The following is a 19,351-nucleotide window of genomic DNA, read 5'->3' on the forward strand; positions in this document are numbered from 1 at the left end:
TCAGAAAGTAAAAGTGACTTTCAAAATTACAGAGTTGGTGGCAGAGCAGAAAGGCTTCCAGACTCCAATTTCTCTGCTAAGTATACTATCATAAACCCTTGATGACAAGTTCAAAAGTTATATGGATGTGGGTGTGAACATCTGAGAATTTTTAGAATACAATTAGTATAACTGACATGCTATACAAATAGTCTTCTGATATAAATTCAGTGTCAAAGTACTAGAAATTCAAATAAGGCACATGCAGTTCGTCTCTCTATGGAAACCTTAATCTAGTTGATCAAATTATTTGGTACTTTTAAATCTACTGGATTGTAAGTTACTTCTTAACAATAGAATGATATGAAGTAATTTATTTTGCACATCAATTACTTAGAAGGCATACATGCCATATATATTATACTTGTTGCTGATAAAGATAGTATAGATGTTGAGATTTCTCAAATATTTCCAAACTTTTGATCCAAATTACAAAATAACTCCAATAACAATGAAATTTTCTTGTTTTTAAGAGCAGAAATCACTGCTGAAGCAAAGTGTCCCTGCTGAACACTTAACAAGGGAAATGCTCAGCAGATGATTATGAAATGACAATGGACTAATTATCATATGTAGACATAAAAAAGTAGAAAGCATATTAAATTTAAAACATAGCTGGCAGTTAATTGTTCCAATACTATTCAAACTCTTCCCATATCTATACCTGGAGTGTTTCCAAAACAAATTAAAAAGTAAATTCATTAAATCAGATTCATAAACAAAGAAGTCCAAAAGCAATTTAAAAAATACATTGCTAATATTATAAATAGATGTCAAGCACTGTGCTAGACCCTGGGACATAGCCTACTCCCTAGACTATCTCCAGATATTTAAATAAGAACTCAGATAAATGTGATAAAGAAATGAGTGAGGCAATGGAACACAAGTGAGTGTTGGGTGATGGAATGTGGTCATGTAAAAAAAATGTTCCTGTTGTTTTTTAACTATAAAGCTGATTTACTATCTCTGGTATGTTTCACTACTTAATAATAGCTAACAGTAACTACCAAATGTGAACCAAAACACACACCACTGACAAACGATATTTAGAAAATATAACAGTATACCACTGCCCTTTTGGGTATATCATTGTCATCTCTATGTATTATAATTGTGTGAGATAATAAATATAGTCATAATTACAATATATAACATTATGTATATAATTGAAATAGTTTTATTATAATTATATATATAATTATACAGATAATAGAATAGATAATAAGAAATTGGAAATACCTTGATAGTGTTTTAATACAGCAATAGTATATTTTCTAAGACTGACTTCTATATGACTCATCTCTTGGTGCTCTCTATAGATATATTGTATTCTTTTCTCATTCTTCATAGACTCAGTTTCTGTCTAGGTAGAACTGCTGGTATTTTCAATGTTTAAACCTTCCCATTTCTTCTGGCCTATTCAAGATGATATCTTCAATTATCTAGATCCCTTGATCCTTCCTCTTACATATTCTTACATGTTTAACATGTTACCAACTCTGATATTGTCCCCTGTGTGCCTTCTATTGTTCCATGTCACAACTATAGTATGCTTCATTCTTGTTCATTGTCGTCTCTCCTCTGCAAATTCATCAATCTTACTTGTCTTAGGCCACAAGCTCAGAATGAATAGGAACTAAAAAAGAATCACATATAATTGGGTATTTTACATTGCAACGCTTCATATTGCAGCCACTTTCCCTGCTTTTTCTTAAGGGCTCTGTGGCTACAATGATTTATTACTAAGTTTCTACAGTGACAAGTGAGAGGCAATGTACTTTCCCCTTACTTTCCTGCATCAAATGCTGATTTTTAGGAGTTGTCAGCAAAATGATACTCAGCCACTTAGGAAACTCCAGCAGGCTATCTCAACCCTTCCTTCCTCTCCTTCTTTTCTTATTACAGCACTAACCTAACGTCTCACACAATTTCAATTACCACTTGAATAAAGAGTTTTCCAAGATGTTAGTCTCCAGTGTTGCCTTCTCACCAACCATCTCTTGTCCTGAAATCCTTCGGAGGGCATTTCCTCTCAGGTATCTTATTGATAATTAACATTAAATGTATCCAAAACTATGCAAAGTAGTTATCTGTATATTTGAATTCTGAAATACAAATTAATTGCTTCTTTTTTGTATTTACTCTTCTATTCATCCACCCTCACTCCATTAGATTTTTATTTTAATCATTGGACAGAATCTGAGAAGCTGTCATATAAACTTTTTTTTTTTTTTTTGTGAGGAGATCAGTCCTGTGCTAACATCTGCCAATCCCCTCTTTTTTTGCTGAGGAAGACTGGCCCTGGGCTAACATCCATGCCCATCTTCCTCCACTTTACATGGGACGTTGCCACAGCATGGCCTGACAAGCAGTGCGTCGTTGCGTGCCTGGGATCCGAACCGCAAACCCCAGGCCGCTGCAGCGGAGCGTGCGCACTTAACCACTTGTTCCACCGGGCTGGCCCCTAAACTTTTATTAAATTACCGATTAAACGAATCTAGAACACTCTAATGACTCTCTGCAATGTTCTTTACCTTTCTAAAGACAATGATCAGTTGGGAGATATCTATGTGAAAAGGGAGTAATAAAGGTTCCTGTATTCAGAATATCCCATAATTATAATGATCCAGAGATTTCATACTGAATGTACCTGATCCTCAAACAGTGATCAGATTATATTTTGAAAGTCATTCAAAACATTAGTTGATACTTTGCAAACTGAATATCCAGTTTATAAGGCTGTGACTTTACTAATTGTATGCTTTTATATAATATATCCCTAAACTTCAATACAACAATTTCTGTTTCTCCTCCTGTGTCTTGGGAAATGAATGCTTTTAGTCCAGTGTATATGAGTAGACTTACTGTTATCATCAAATCCTTTTTGGAAGTAGCAGAATATAAATATTTAATAAATGGAATTCGATTGTTATCTTATTTTAAACATGATTATATTGCTTTCTTTGTTTAAACAGCAGTGTAAGAAAGTAAGAAACATATTTAGAAATTAATGTTAGAATATAGAGACACTGTCACAATTTTATATACTGCCATACTTTTTAGAAAATGAAATTGTTGGATAATTATTATTTTTTAAATTTATTACATAAAAAGGTAGGAGGCAGATGAAAGATAATAGTGTTATTCTGTTTTCAGAGAAAAGCATCCTGAATACATATGACGTTCACCACTCCAGAGAGAATAAATGATATTTCACTGAAAGATGCTCATGGGTGAATTTGTAGCGTAAAAGGATCTGAGACTGAAATGAAATGAATACCATCCGTTAAAGAATGATATGTTTTGTACTGTCTCCACATCATTCAGCTCTTTGTATGAACTTGCATCAGGGCTTCCTTCATTGCATACTAATGGGTTGCATTAAATTTCATGATACTTTCATACCAATTTTGATAACAGTAAGAAAATAACTCTCAGGATGAGCATTTCAATAATTCTACCATTTGAGATTCAGCTCAATTTAGTCTGAATATTCTTGTCCAAATGTGAATATATGTATAAAAATGTGAACTGTGGGACAGATAGGTTCAAATTCATACCGTAACTGAACTAAAAATTGCTATCCTGCCCATTGAATAGGCTGTCAAGCTCGTAACATTCTCAAGTAAGTGTCACTTACTACAGTTTTCTTCATCTGAATTATCACTGCAATCATTTTGGCCATCACACCGCCAGTGATCTGGAATACAGTTGTTGTTTTTACACTGGAATTCATGAGGTCCACACGTCTTTTTATCTGTAAAGGAAAGAACCAGAGTTTGCATTGTTGACTTCATGAAGACGTCCCTCACAGCATCCTCACAGCCAGGCCAAATCCAGGGTATATGATATTTCCTCACACACTTTAATTCAATTATTAACTGAGAAGCATCCCTAGGAAAAACTGAAGTCAAGTGCTGAATATAATTCATCTTTCTGTCTTGTTTTATGTTGTTATCAGTCATGCTTTCATTGCAAGCTAATTACAAAATAATTGATTGGACCAGCCACACAAAATCAACACAAATCAATGAATAAAAAAATATCAAAATTATCCAAAACTACCTTTCTCTTTAGGACAGTCCCTCCCTAAGCCACCTCCTCTTTCTGTTATAAAGCAGAAAAAAGAAATGATTACTAATCCTACTCTGAGGTTGTCATCTTGTCTTCCTCCCTAAGAAGTTCTTACTCATAATCTACCCGTGGTCAGCTGCTCTAAATTCATAGATTATAGTAGTGCCTTATGCATACAGACCTTGAAAATTAGCAAAGTGCCATCTTGCTTGAACCTCTAAACTATCCCACTGAGTACCAGTAGAAGTATTAGCTAGCCCTTCACTTTACAAATGACAAAACAGAGACTCAGAAGTTTAGGAACTTGATGAATTTTCTCTACAGTAAATGGCACAGCCAATATCAAAAAAAGTCTGTTTTACTCCTGATTTAGTGATCTTTACAATAAATCTACTACATCCATGAGCCAGAATCAGAATTCATGCAATAAGAATTTATTTAAAGTTTAGGTCATATATTTTTAATTTTTATAAGAGTAATATCTAACTGTATATAGTCTAAAGCAGTGCTTCTTAAACTTTAATGTTCTTATATATAAATCACTTGGGAATTTTGCTGAGATGGAGATTGTGATTGAGTAGATCTGGATTTCCAAGAGCTCCCTGGTGATAACATTGTCCTTGGTCTATGAAACACACTGAGTAGCAAGGGTGTAAAGTATCAAGGTGGTATAAGTTCAATAACATAAAAATAATAAATTATAAATGTCAATGTACAATTTAGAACACATTTCCCTTTCATATACTTAGATCAACTCCTTATTCTCAGCCATTTCAGAGATGGACGGTGGAGTGTTTAACAAGTCAGACTAGTAAAATAAATTAACTAAAGGAGAAAATAAGCTATTTGGTGGCGGTTGTTACTCTTTACTTCAAAATGCATTTTATATAATTCAGATTCAAATAAGATTATGAAAGCAAAAGTGATTTAGGTATAAACATTAAAATAAATAACGAACATCTATTGAGGATCCAGCCCACTTCTTGGCTAATTTTCATAAACATGATTACAGTCAATCTTCATAATATCCCTATCTAGTATTATTACTTGTATTTAAATAAATTAGAAAAATAAGTCTCAAAGAGTTTAAACAATTTCTCTAATCGTACAAAGGGATTAAATGGCAAAGGAGGGATTTATATCCAGATCCCGCTCCAGAAACATTTTATATTTCTGTAGAAATTCTCATGATAAGTTTCAAATGCATTTTTCTACTAAAAACAAAAATATAAATACGTATATATAATATCTATCACCTGTGTTTCCCACCCACCCCCCTTCCTGCCCACCTGCCTGGCTGCTAATGGTTTTTCAGAACCTGAACTTGTGTCGCTTTGTTGAGTGCTTTGTTTGTAATATATCCTTTTTGCCCATGTTTTCCTAACTTTAGATTTAAAATTTGGCTTAAAATCTGCAGAAGTTCTACTGTAGCATTCTGCACATCTCAGTCAATCAAGAAATGTGTTAGGATGATTGCAACTGAAATAATGACCATTGAAAATACAAGGTTTGGTACTGAACTATTTAGATAGTTATTTCATTTGGTAATTAACACAAACTCTTCTGAAATTCTACTCTATGTATAACGTTAGTTTTATTTATTCCTTGCCATGTGTTGCTTACGTTATTTTTAAATATCATTTTAAAATTTTAGAGTATAAGATAAGAAAGATCAGACTGGATCAGACAAATAGATCATGTGACCTAATATTACAATATTGGCCCCAACCAATTTTCCATAATTACAAAAGATTAACAATTGGTACTGAGTATCAATATAATAAGTGTTTTTGAAGGTTTTTTCCCCTAAATCCTATTTGTACTTTTTTACTATGTTTAAACATTTGTATCATATTTTGTGTTTGAAACAGGTTTGAACTTATTTCTTAACAAGAAGAAGTTACAGTTCATTGCTAAGATTTCCATTTGGGACGTGCAGAAAGAGTAACATGGAAAGATTAATTGCCTCATGTAAGGTTATTCAGATTTTATGTTTCCAAGTTATTTAACTTTTTGATCCATAACATTACTTATAAAAATTACAAATACAACTATATAGACTGTATAGAGTTTTCTGCATTTAAAATCTCCCTTGAGGAAATATGAATATATTTGATATTTTAATAGGAAAAGTGTATGAGCAAAGTCTAAAACAGCACTTCTCAAATTGGCTACACATTAAAATCACCTTGGGAATTTTTAAAAACCCCTTTGCTCAGTCCATATCCCACATCAATAAAATCAAACTCTCTGGGGTGAACCCAGACGTCAGTAGTTTTATTAAAGCTAGTCTGGTAATTCCAATGAGCAGCCAAGATTGAAAATCACTGGCCCAAACAACTAATTGTAGAATGAAATATATATGAGTCCACATTCTAATATAGTATTCTAGAGTAATTAATATAAAATGCTCACAATATCTAGAGTTTTCAATTAATTCATATTGTTAAATAGCATTGAAACAATGCATTATTTCTTTTTTTTTGGTATTATAACAGTGGAGAAAACAAATACAGCATTTGAAAACTTGTTTTCTTTGTTTAATATGTTTTCACATAAACTATAGATACCAGTACAAATTTAATTCTCCCAGAAAGATAGGGTGAGGGACCACCAAAGTTCAAAGCTGTGTGTTGTGTATGCATGGGCTATTTCTGAAAAGAGATAAAAGAATTTGGTGACAGTGATGCTTTGGGGATTCTTTAAAAGATATCAGTGGGGCCGGCCTGGTGGCGCAAGCAGTTAAGTGCGCGCGCTCCGCTGTGGCGGCCCGGGGTTGGCCGGTTCGGATCCCGGGCAAGTACCGACGCATTGTTTGTCAGGCCACGCTGTGGCAGCATCCCATATAAAGTGGAGGAAGATGGGCATGGATGTTAGCCCAGGGCCAGTCTTCTTCAGCAAAAGGAGGAGGATTGGCAGATGTTAGCTCAGGGCCAGTCTTCCTCACACACACACCAAAAAGATATCATTAAGAAAAGTAATAGGCAAGCAACATATTAAAAAAAAGTGCAACATACATATCTGGGAAAGTACTTAGATCCATCATACATAAAAATTCCTACATATCTTATACATTAGTTGGCAGACTTGAAAAGATACTTCACAAAAAAAGATATTTGAATGGCAAATTAAAGGTTCTCAAATCATTAATCATCAAAGTAATGCAAATTCAAACCACAATGAAATACCACTACATACCTACCGGAATTGCCCATTTCAAAAAGACCTCACTAAATTTTCATGTGACTATAGAGGGTCTAGAACTCTCTATTCTGGTTCTTATAAAGGTAAACATGTATCTATCCTATAACTCAGCAATTTTACAACTAAGTATTCATCCAAGAAAAATGAAAACAAATGTTCACAAAAATAAATTTTTATAAGAATGGTTATAGTGGCTTTCTTCATAATAACCACCTTCTAAAATAACCCAAGTTGTAATATATCTATACAATTGAAAACTACTCAGGTATAAAAAATAATGAGTCTTAACACAACTTGGAAATATCTTAAAAACTTTATGCAAATGAAAAATTCACAAGCAAAAGAATACATACTATATGAATCTACGTATATGACATCCAAATACAGGCAAAGGTAATATGTGGTGATAGAAAAGAGTTAGTGGTTGTGGAGGGGAGTATTAGTGGAAGTGATTAAAGTTGCATGAGAGAACTTTCTTGGGGGATGGAAATGTTCTGGATCTCATTTTGGGTGTTTTTTACATGTAGTATGAAATTTTCAAAACTCATCAAACTGAACATTTATTTAAGATCTGAACATTTCATTTTATTTTAATTAAAAATGACTTTACAATTAGAATTGCAAGGACTTTGGAAAATACAAACAATTATTCCACGATAAAGTATTATTCATTTAGCCCTCGAATGCTCAGGTGTTTACAGAAGGGTAGTCTGAAAGAGAATTCCCTGTTTAAAAAAAAAAAAAAATATATATATATATATAGGTATATGTATATATATGTGCATATATATACATGCACATATACATATATACATATCTCCAGAGATTTATTTATTTGGCATTTGAAGCTACTGTGTATTCATTCATTCTGTCCTAGACATTTGTAGTCTCAGTTTGCTCATGTGCAATTATCTTTCTTCTATTTCAGGAGTGATGATTTAGGTAGTAATAAGAATATTGGATTTCCTAAAACATAAAATGTAATTATCTCATCTCCTATCGACTGATGTCTCTCTGACACAAAGATACAGTCGGCCTTGCTCACCCTTAAAAAAGTATACTTTTGAAAGTTTAAGGCAGCACTCTAAAAATACAAATAAATCAGTATTTTTTTATGGATTCTGACTACAATGTATGTGATTCATAATATAGAATATATATATGATAATGTTGTCTAAAATTGCATCTTCTTTGGAGGTGCCAAACATTTTATTTTAATCTGTGAATTAAATGATGCTTTCAGACTTTCCATATCATTTTTTTCTCCTAAGAACATCCTAAATAAATGTATGCCACTAAAATGTTTCCCATAATGTTTAATAGTTAAAATATGTTATATGTAGGCCGTTCATATATAATACATTTTTTTCTGGGTTAGCTCTGTGGCATAGGTCAAAATAAATACATTATATTATTGGGGAAAATGCTCAATTCTTCAATGAATATATGAAATGACGTCTATTGTGTGTATACGTAGAGAATTTTTGTATATTAAATAATCTAAAAAATTAATATTTTAATGAATAGATATCTAACCAAACTGAAATTATATACTGTTTCACTATTAACTAATCTTTTAGTTATTGCTGTAAAAAATGAAATACTACTTGTAAATTTGCCATGTGTTTTATTCACCTGCTGATCAGAAGAAAATGGCTAGAAAATTTATATCTGGAAGTTATAGAACTCAGTTGGTTATCAATTTGAAAATATGATGCATAAAATCATTTTACAGCAAAGTTAGGAAGAAGGCTTTAGCTTGGGGTTTAAGAAATGTTGGGAATATGGGGTTTTTGTTCTTGTTAATGTTCTTTGGTGATCACCTCTTTTCATCTTCCAGTTCGGGAAACATGATGATTACAAACAGTTGGGTAACAAGCAACAACTTCTGTTACAAAAAAAGTAAATATAGTCATAGAAACACTGAGGCCAAAAGAACTGTGAGAACAATGAAGTTGAGCCAACATTATCGTAGCTCCTTGTTTCCTTGCATTCCAGATTATAACATGATGGAGTCACAAGTACGGGGTTAGAATTGGAGTTAGAACTGGAGTACCTCCTTTCGTGGAAGATCTTGTCTTCTTTCAGGGACAGAATAACCATCTGTTAACTATCAAAGCATAACTTCTTTAAGTAGGAATCATTATTTTCTTTTTTTTAAATCAACTTTATACAATTATGATCTCTAACTCTAAATCTCCTCAGTGACTCTGTTACCATCATATGGAAACGAATACCTATATATGCTGCTTCACAAATGTTCTAAAGCTCTTGAGTTCCTCAACAGTGAAGATACAAGGGAACATAGTCTTTTCCTTGTTTTCTACAGCAGGCAGGATTTACTGGCACGTACTTTTCAGCTGACGTGAACATAGTACACATATAACATTATTCTTGGCTTTTTTTTTCTTTTGTCTTTTTGGAAATATTATTCCCATACCTGTAAATCTCGTACTCTTGGATCACTACCTCCTCTGTCACGGGGGAAGACCACATGACCCAGGGGGGCCTCTTCCCTACGCCACTGTTGGTCTATGATAGTAATGTTATTCATGTTCAAAAGAAAAGATTTTACAGCTTAAACCTGATAGATGATTATTCTTCTTTAACACTAAATGTAAGGAGAAGGCAGTACAGGGATTGTATGGTGGCTAGGCAATGTCCTCAGGAACCCAGATTTTTATCACTCTGCTCTACCACCATATTAATGGCTTCCACTGTTCTTAGCCACCTCATAGTGCAAGATGACAACTATTGCTTGAGCCATCACCTTGCAGGCCCAAAGGAGAAAGAGCAGAAAGGCAAAACAAGCAGCCCTTCTACTTTAAGAAAACTCCCTTGAAACAGTCTTCTTGGAAGTTCCACATAACATTTCTGCTTACCTTTCTATGGCCAGAACTTAGTCACATGAAGACACCTAGCTACAAGGGGAGCTGGGAAATGTATGACTTATTCTGGGTAGCAATGTGTCAACCTAAGACTTAGGGTTCTGTTTCTAAGGAGGAAGTAAAAACGGTCATGGGCATAGGCAATTTAGGAGTCTCTGTCAATAACCTAACAAGGCCAATTAAAGCCATTGAGGTGATTTCTATGGCTACTGAAAGAAAGAGTATTTCTTTCCTTTCAAGATTGCAAGTATTATGACTTCAGGTCACCATGGGTCATTTTTAAAACCACGTAGAAAGCACCCATCTCAGAAGACACCGAAAAAGTAAGAAAGAGCTTATAAATGGAGAAAAGGGAGATAGGGCTCTTATGACTCTGTGTGAATATCTGGATCAAAATGGTGCCTAAAGTCAACTCCATCCACTCCTTGAAATCAAGGCAGAAAATTTATTTTACCACTAGTTTCTGTTGGATTTCTATCATTTACAGGCAAGAGTCCTAACTAATGCAAACACCATACTATTTTTATTGCTTAAAAATACTATGGACTCCCAATACTAATTAATGTTCTTATCTGTATGTAATGATTTGCATAATTCCCAGGCTATTTCATTGGTTTATAATTACCTGGGAAATGCAATCTCTTTTCACAAGAAGCCTCAGAATCAGTTTCTATTTAAAGGTGCTCTGTAAACCCACACTTCCATGAAGATGGAAGACGATACAAACACTTTTTTGAGCATCTTCTCTATATGATACGGTATTACAGCATCTAGTGATTATCTGGAAACCTGCAGGTTGCCTTGCATTGTAAAGGGTTTGGTGGATCTGAAAATTAATTTCATGTTACTTCTCATCAATCAGGGTAATATTCCTCAATGAGCATTTACATGCACAACCGGTTCTTCTAGGGGAAGTGGAAAGAATATGTGGATGCACCAGCAGTTGAGAATAACAGTGCCAGCTGCACCTTCTCCCAGTGAGCTCCTGCTACTGCTGCTTTGCTTTCAACTTTTTATTTTTTTTAACTTTTACATTACTCTTCCAGGTAGAGAAGAGAAAGGTTTATAAAGTAAAACAAATTACCAATGACATATTTTCTTTATAAAGAGACAAATCTATAATAAGCTAGCTCTCTAGAAGCGCCAATAATGACATTTTAAAAACTGCATGACAATGCAATGTAATTTTCAGTGGAAATTTTTTGAATTTGCATTATGCAGTTTTAGAAAGTGTCATATTACATCCTGTAAGACCATCCATAGCACTTGACAATAATTTGTGATTTTTTTTCTTATTTGGAAATTTGTATTGTAACTTTATGGTTGTGAAGTGGGGGGAAGTAGTTATTATCTCATCTTTTGCCAAGACACTCTGTACCTCATCTGCTAAACCCCTGCTATTCCAGTCATCATTCTCTTTTCAAAAGCCTGGAGTCTTGACAGATTGTAACGGTAATATTGCACAAATAAATTTCATTTGTGAACCGCAGATGGAGAGATAAATCTCCATAACACAGAGGTATAGGTAGGGTGTCCCTCTTCAGAGTCACCCTGGAGCCCTGGTTACAGATTCTGGTAGTCATGTTCTAGCAGTTTCACTTATGCTCCCTCATCCAGCTGAGAGAAAAACTAAATACGTCTCTTCCTGCATTTTTTCCAAATATTGATTCTATGTTTTATTTTAAAAGAAAAGTAAAAGCAATTTGAGGAAATTAAAAAGTGAGTCTACCAAAATATTTTTGAATATGTAGTTGATTACATTCTTTTTCGTGAGGAGGATTGGCCTTGAGCTAACACCTGTGCCAATCTTCCTCTGTTTTGTATGTGGGATGCCTCCACAGCACGGCTTGATGAGCAGTATGTAGGTCCACGCCCTGGATCCGAACCCGCAAACCCCAGGCCACCGAGGTGGAGCATGTGAACTTAACCACTACGCCACCGGGCCGGCCCCAATTACATTTTTCTACCTGGTCTGACCCTGTTGATCTGAGTCACGAGACAACTGTTCGATTCACTTCACATTTTTGGATGGACAACATCAGACTCGGATGTGGTGGGCGGCAGTGTGGCGTAGCGGGAAGAACCTGAGTAGTCAAGTCAGAACTTAATTTGAATCCTCATTCTTGTTCCTAATCAGGTACAACCTGGAGTAATTATTTATTGTCTTTGTGCCTCAGTTTCCTGAAAGCTAAAAATTGAAGGGAAATACATATAACATTGAACTGAACTCCTGGCTTAATAAATAGTAACTAGTGATAATTAAGTAATAGTAATAATTATTAAGTAGTAATTATTAATGAGTAATAATAATTACATAATAATAATAAATAAATAGTAGGTAAACCTTTATTAAGTAAAAATAAGTAAACAGTAAACAATAATTTAGAATATGTAGATTGTAATATCAACTTATCATCAACAAGCTGTGTGAACTTCAGCAGAAGAAAAGTGATGTTTCTTCAAAAGACTGCTATGTTGCAGGCACTGCTTTAGATCCTTTACATTTATTCTCTTATTGTTTTAAGTGAATAAATAAATTTACTACAACTCTTTGAGGCATTCTATTCATTTTACAAGCAAAGACCAAGTATGGGTAACTGGCTCACGGTCACACATAAGTATTCTAGTCATAGAAGACACCCAAATGTTGTGGGGAACCACAGTCCCCAACTGAAAATTTGAAAGGTTACAGACCCCTGGGGTCTTTAAACAAAAATATGCTTTCATTTTACTATCTGCATATATTTTTAATTATGAGGTCTATAAAACTTTTATAGCTTGAATTATTCCTGTATTTTTTGAAAAATAGCATTTTGTGTGTGTGTGTGTGAGGAGATTAGCCCTGTGCTAACATCTGCCAATCCTCCTCTTTTTGCTGAGGAAGACTGGCCCTGAGCTAACATCCATGCCCATCTTCCTCCACTTTATATGGGACACTGCCACAGCATGGCTTGCTAAGCAGTGCGTCTGTGCACACCAGGGATCCGAACCGACGAACCCTGGGCCGCCGCAGCGGAGCGTGTGCACTTAACCGCTTGCACCACCGGGCCGGCCCAGAAAAACAGCATTTTTTAAAATCATACAAGCAACATATACTCTTTATGGAAATTTAAGACAAAATAATATAGAAAAATAGAAAAAAATAGCTCATAGCCACACAACATGGAGATACACTTCATTATGTTTTCCTGACTATGAAAATATGCAGTGCATATTTCACTAAAAATTATATGGAAATAATTTCCCCAGGTCATTAAAAATTCCTACAAATAGGGGCTGGCCCGGTGGCGCAGTGGTTAAGTGCACGTGCTCTGCTTCCCTGGTCCGAGGTTCACAGGTTCAGATCCTGGGCGTGCACTGACACGCTGCTTGTCAAGCCATGCTGTGGCGGCGTCCCATATAAAGTAGAGGAAGATGGGCACAGGTGTTAGCCCAGGGCGCCAATCTTCCTCAGCAAAAAGAGGAGGATTGGCATCGGATGTTAGCTCAGGGCTAATCATTCTCACAAAAAAAAAAAAAAAAAAAAGAAATTCTTACAAATATCATTTCTATGCTATTTAGTATTTATCCATGGATATACCTTAGTTTAGCTAAATAATTCTCTAGAGTTTGTTATTTAAGGTTTTGATTTTTTTTCCAACTTGAATAAGGAAGATAATACTTGTAATAAAAATACTTTCTTTTACAGTTAAGTATTGGATATTTTTTTCAAAAGAGCCTTCTTTAGAGATATTCACTACATTTTTATATTTGATAATCTTTATATTTTGTCCTTAGCATACACTCAAAGACTTCTTGCATGGGCACGAATATTTTAGATGGAATGTGACATATTTGTTAGTTACTTAACAAAGCGAAATATTCTTTTGGCTTGATATCCTTGAAAGTCTTTCTCGGATAAGATGTATCCATAAATTTATCATTCACATTTGAAGTTTTTGTAATTATATCAATCAGTAACTATGAACATGAAGAACCAAGCTACCAAGTTAGCAGACATTTCTTTGGGATTATAAAACCCAGGTGTGGAGTGAAGAAAAAAGGCAATTGAAAGAAAGTTTTACCTAAATCTGTTATTTACTTACATACATACAATTAGATATACATTATTAAATAAATATCTGGGATTGGGAGTTATCTGTCTCACAAAATCAAGTAAAAAAAGATACACACACACACGCACACACATCCAGTATGTATGTAGATACCAGTTATATATGCACACAAACAATACTGCTAGTGATCTCTGGAACCATAGATACAACATACACACGTGTGCATGCACACACACGTATATGTATGTGTATACTCACCTTAGTGAAAGAGACAGAGCATGAGAGAGAAGAGAGCTAACTGTTGGACAGATTCTCATAAGAATCAGGATTTATATATAGTTATATTATGGTTTTTTTGTCATCGCAAATTAAGCTGTCTATTTGAAATCTTGGAGGAGTAGGTCCCAAAACTGAAAAACAGTTTTCCCACATTATTCTTATTTTCTTGTTGCTAGACTCATCTTTGTAGAAAAATATTTCTAACTGTATAAATTATAATAAATGGATTATCTTTGGTGTGGTATTGGGTGGGGAAGGAGTTAGGAGCAGAGTTAGATTTTTTAAAGAAAAATCTCTGTTTTTGAGTAACTGCTCTAAATCATTTATCTACCCAAAATACTTTGGAAAGTGCACAATAAATTCAGTTAGGAATTTCAGTCAAAAATACGTTAATGAATTCAATTGAATAGAAAACCATTCTAATACTTATTTTTTCTTCTTTAATACTTGTATTTGGTGGTTTAGACTTAATCTAAAATTTAGTACCTTAATACTTTGAAAACTTAAGGCCAAGATATATATACACAGACACACATATATGTATATATACATATACGTATTTATACATAGATGTGTATACATACATATATATGCATATATGTATACAAAGACATATATATACACATATTTTTATATGCACAAACACACATCACTTCATCACTTATTCAATATGCCCTCAGTTTTTCAGGATTTTGATATTGTCAAATTTTCTCATTAAAATACATTTTTTTGTATAAATTCATGGAGAATTGCACTAAAATAGAAATATTTTTAACTTTCAAGTATTGCTAGTATTTTTTTTAGTATTTCTAGTATTGACTGGCATAATTTTTTCTCTTATACTTCTTTTACACTGAATCATTTTAAATTTTATTCAAAAACGTGTAAAGCATTTAATTATCCCTTTCTTTGTTTTCCATCATAGATAAGTATACTAGTATTCACCTAAAATGTAGTTTCTTTTATTTTCTCCTCCATACACCAAATACTTAGAGAAGCCATAGTTTATATGGATTACAATGCTTGGGAGAAACATTGCTTCCTTTCTGGAGGACAGGAAGTATAAAGAAAAAGCATGTTTTAGCAATACCATTGTCTGGTGGCCAATCTCACTTTCTACTAACTTACTTAAAGACTCTATTTTCAAATCATCTCTTATTTTCATATGTAAAATCATTTCAACAGAGTAGATTATAGAAAGTAAGGATAATAACATAGGCTTTATTTGTAAGAAGCCAAAAGACAGGCTATAAAGAAATTATTGTAAGAGGCTAACAAGAGGAAGTGGGAACAGTTGTGCTAGATAATGGTAACTGATACTTGTGAGTCTTAGACAATGATCTAATTATGTGGATACATGGTACGATGGCCTTTTGCCCCTTACACACTTATATGGTCTTCAAGAGTCTCTTTTGTCAATTTTTTTCCCTTTAAAATGAATTTAATGCATATTTAAATCTGATATCAACTGAATTACAAAGGTTTGGTTGGAAATCTATGGTGGGAGCAGAAGAGGAACAATACATTGAGCTGTTCAGAGTCCCTCAAATACAGGTTTGTCCTTAGAGTCTTGAACCGTCAAGTAATGAAGTCTTGTTCTGGTATATAGAGTTGAAGCATATGATGTTAGTGGTCCATCTACAATTCTTGGTATCCACCATGCCTGTTCCCACTAAGTCAATGACTTCTCACTACAAGCACATGGGACTCTTTGCTTGGTTCCCATCTGGAAGTACTTTTCAAGGCATCAATGCCCCTTCCTTCCCAGGAGCAGCCCTAAACCAATGACTGGCAGTAGTTGGTGAATAAATATCCCAGCTCTCTCCTTTGTTTGAGGTAACTGAGTATGCTACACTATCTCGCAGAGTTTCCTGGTAGAATGATTCCCATTCCTGCAGTATCCTGCTCAATAATGTACCCTCTATTTTTTCTTTCCTTCACTAATTAACTTCTACACTCCCCCACTAGTGGTTTCTAGAATCTTCTCCCCAATAAACCACTTGTACTCATATCCTTGTGAGTGCAGGTTCTAATTCTGGGAAAATCCATATTAAGAAAGGATATATGCAATCATTTATTCAACAAACATGCGTTAATACCTGTCATGTACTAGGCACTGTGCTGAGTTGATAGAGTTTATAAAAATTAACAAAACAGACATAAATCTCTACCTTCATGGAGTTTATATGCTGATAGCCATGTGGGGATTCAGAAGACTAGCTAGAATGAAAAAAAAAATTGTTTATTGCAGGGTAAGAAGTGCTATAATGAGAAATAAAGAAGAGAAGGGGATAGGGAAAGTATACTGAGGGGTAATTTCAAATAGTGTAATCTGAAAATGCTATATTAAGAAAGTGACTTTGAAGATTAAGAAGATCTTAAGATCTCCCTGTCATTATCTGGGAGAAAAGGCATCCCGGGAAGAAACGTGACCTTAGAGAAATAAGCAGGCCTGGAGTCCAAAGAATAGCAAGGAGACGAGGGTGGCTGACGTAGAGGAAGCAGGTCAACCTCAGCAGGAGCGGCAGGAGGGGTCAGCATGCCCGCCATTGTTGAGGAGAAGGACTTACATCAGGCACAGCTTTGCTTGTGCGCAACTTCTCTCGCTATTTCTCCTCCTCAGAAAAGAGCATATGTATTTCGCCTCTTCTTTTTCAGACAAATGAATTTCAGGCATTTATTCAGCTTTATGCCAAAATGAAGATAGAGATGTGAAGGATTACTAAAACGACTGCAGCAAGACAGAAACCCAGATCTTAGAACTGCCATGGTGGATTCTTTGGCTTGGATAATTACCTTGTTCTCAGCCTTGGTGTTCATGCTTACAAAACTAGAAGGGTGGCATACACTGATAAAGTATGCAATAAGTAGTAACAAGCCAAATTCACCTTTGAAAGAATATTGAGAATCTTATACCAAGTAAAATGCATCCATTGTATCCAAAAGAAAGAGATCAGTAATCTGATTTATTGACTAGAGGTAACAAATAGGTCTATCATTTCAACTGGAATTGTTGATTTTATTTTTTACAACACTGGCATTTTTGTGTGTGTGTGTGAGGAAGATCAGCTCTGAGCTGACATCCATGCCAACCCTCCTCTCTTTTTTGCTGAGGAAGACCGTCCCTGAGCTAACATCCATGCCGATCTTCCTCCACTTTAGGTGGGATGCCGCCACAGCAGGGCTGGACAAGCGATGCATCAGTGTGCCCCCGGGATCTGAACCCGGGCTGCCAGCAGCAGAGCACGTGCATTTAACCGCTACGCCGTGGGTCTGGCCTCACAACATCGGTATTTTTTACTTCATTATAGTTGATACTGCAAAATATGGTTATCTGAAGAGATTCATAAATAAACACTGTCATGAGAAGTCTTTTAGAACTGGTATTAGCATTTTCAGATTCCAGGTCAAATTTTATATTTTAGTTTGAAAATCATAATGACAGCTAATATTTATTGAGTGTTTTCTCTGTGCTAGGTTCAAGGCTAAGCCTGATTCATAGAATCCTAGCAACTCAATAAGGAAAGTATACTGAACAGCTGAGAATACTAAAGCTCAGATTACAATGAATTACTTGTCCCAAAGCCTACAGCTCTTAAACTGTGGAACGGAGGACTTGAATTCACGTCATCTGATCCAATATCTGCATTATAAATCATTCTGAAACTGGACCACAAATAATTCCCCAAAACAAAGTTCTTCATTGCTTCCTTCTTTTGCCATTTTACACTAAGATCTCAGTTCTATGGGCTCTAGGACATGACTAAAATTCTATACATGTCAAAAGTTGTGCCAAAGGTAATTCAAGAAAAACATAGTTGCCTTCACCATAAGACCCTGAAGATGCAACAGGTCTATATCAAAAGGAAAGAAAATGATATTCATATACAGTATAATTTACACTTGAGAAAAATATGGACATTGCAAAGCCTTCAGTGACAAGATTTATTATTCCTAAACTATGTTTTTTGGTTGTTTTTTTTTTCATAATCTGTCATACTTTATACTTTGAGGGAAACAAATTAGCTCATTAAAAAAAAATTATGGAAATCTCTCTCTCTCTCTCTCTCTCTCTCTCTCAGCACAGACCACGCCCCTTACTTGACTTACAGTTCTACTAGGTGCTACATATCAATAAATGATCACATTAGCCTTTATCTTATTATTTCCTCATTGGCTGCCTAGTCAGCAAGGTATTGATTTTTTTTTTTTTTAATTCTGCTTACAGTACATGATTTTTTGCTTGGCTTTACTCCCAAATGTCTTTAAAAAACCTTAATAGTGCATTTCCCTGTTAGATGTCTTTATTCACCTTTTAATAAGCCTGCCTGTCTCCTATAATAATACTGCATCTGCTGTAGAATCATATTTATCAGAGAGACAGCAGGCTATGAAGGAAATGCAAAAAACCAATGCTTGAGCTGAATTTAATATGAAAATTCAAATAAAGGTGCCAATAAAATTCACATTTTAATACAGCCATTAGACACATGCAGAAAGCAAAGTATCTCAATGGATAATATAAATCATCATTAAATGTGCATTAATTTAGCTCACTCAAATACTCTTTCAAGTTCTAAATGTGTCACTATAAACAAGGAAGAAACAGAGTTGTTCTTAATATTATAGTCTATTGGGTCTAAGAAAGAAAAGAATTGGCACTTTAAAACATATATCCCATGACATATGGGATATATCATCAAATTAATATCCACAGTGGAAACTGGTTGCAAGCATTGTTACAGGACCAGGTTGAACCCTCTGACTAGGACCAGCTACTAAGCAGCAGGGGGGGGAGAGGAACCCACTGAA

General features: G+C 34.6%; 1 protein-coding gene across 5 annotated transcripts in view; it reads right to left on the reverse strand.

Annotated features, from left to right (window-relative positions):
• LRP1B (LDL receptor related protein 1B) overlaps positions 1 to 19,351 on the reverse strand; it is a 1,862,264-nt gene that overhangs the window by 155,924 nt on the left and 1,686,989 nt on the right. For all 5 annotated transcript variants that reach the window (XM_087435122.1, XM_087435120.1, XM_087435121.1 and 2 more), the window contains one exon: positions 3,680 to 3,796. In XM_087435122.1, coding sequence (XP_087291248.1) covers positions 3,680 to 3,796 — 117 coding nt within the window. The remainder of the gene's footprint in view (positions 1 to 3,679; positions 3,797 to 19,351) is intronic.

The sequence above is a fragment of the Ceratotherium simum genome, chromosome 9 (genome assembly GCF_057802395.1).
Source record: "Ceratotherium simum simum isolate JZ-2026a chromosome 9, ASM5780239v1, whole genome shotgun sequence".
NCBI lineage: Eukaryota > Metazoa > Chordata > Mammalia > Perissodactyla > Rhinocerotidae > Ceratotherium > Ceratotherium simum.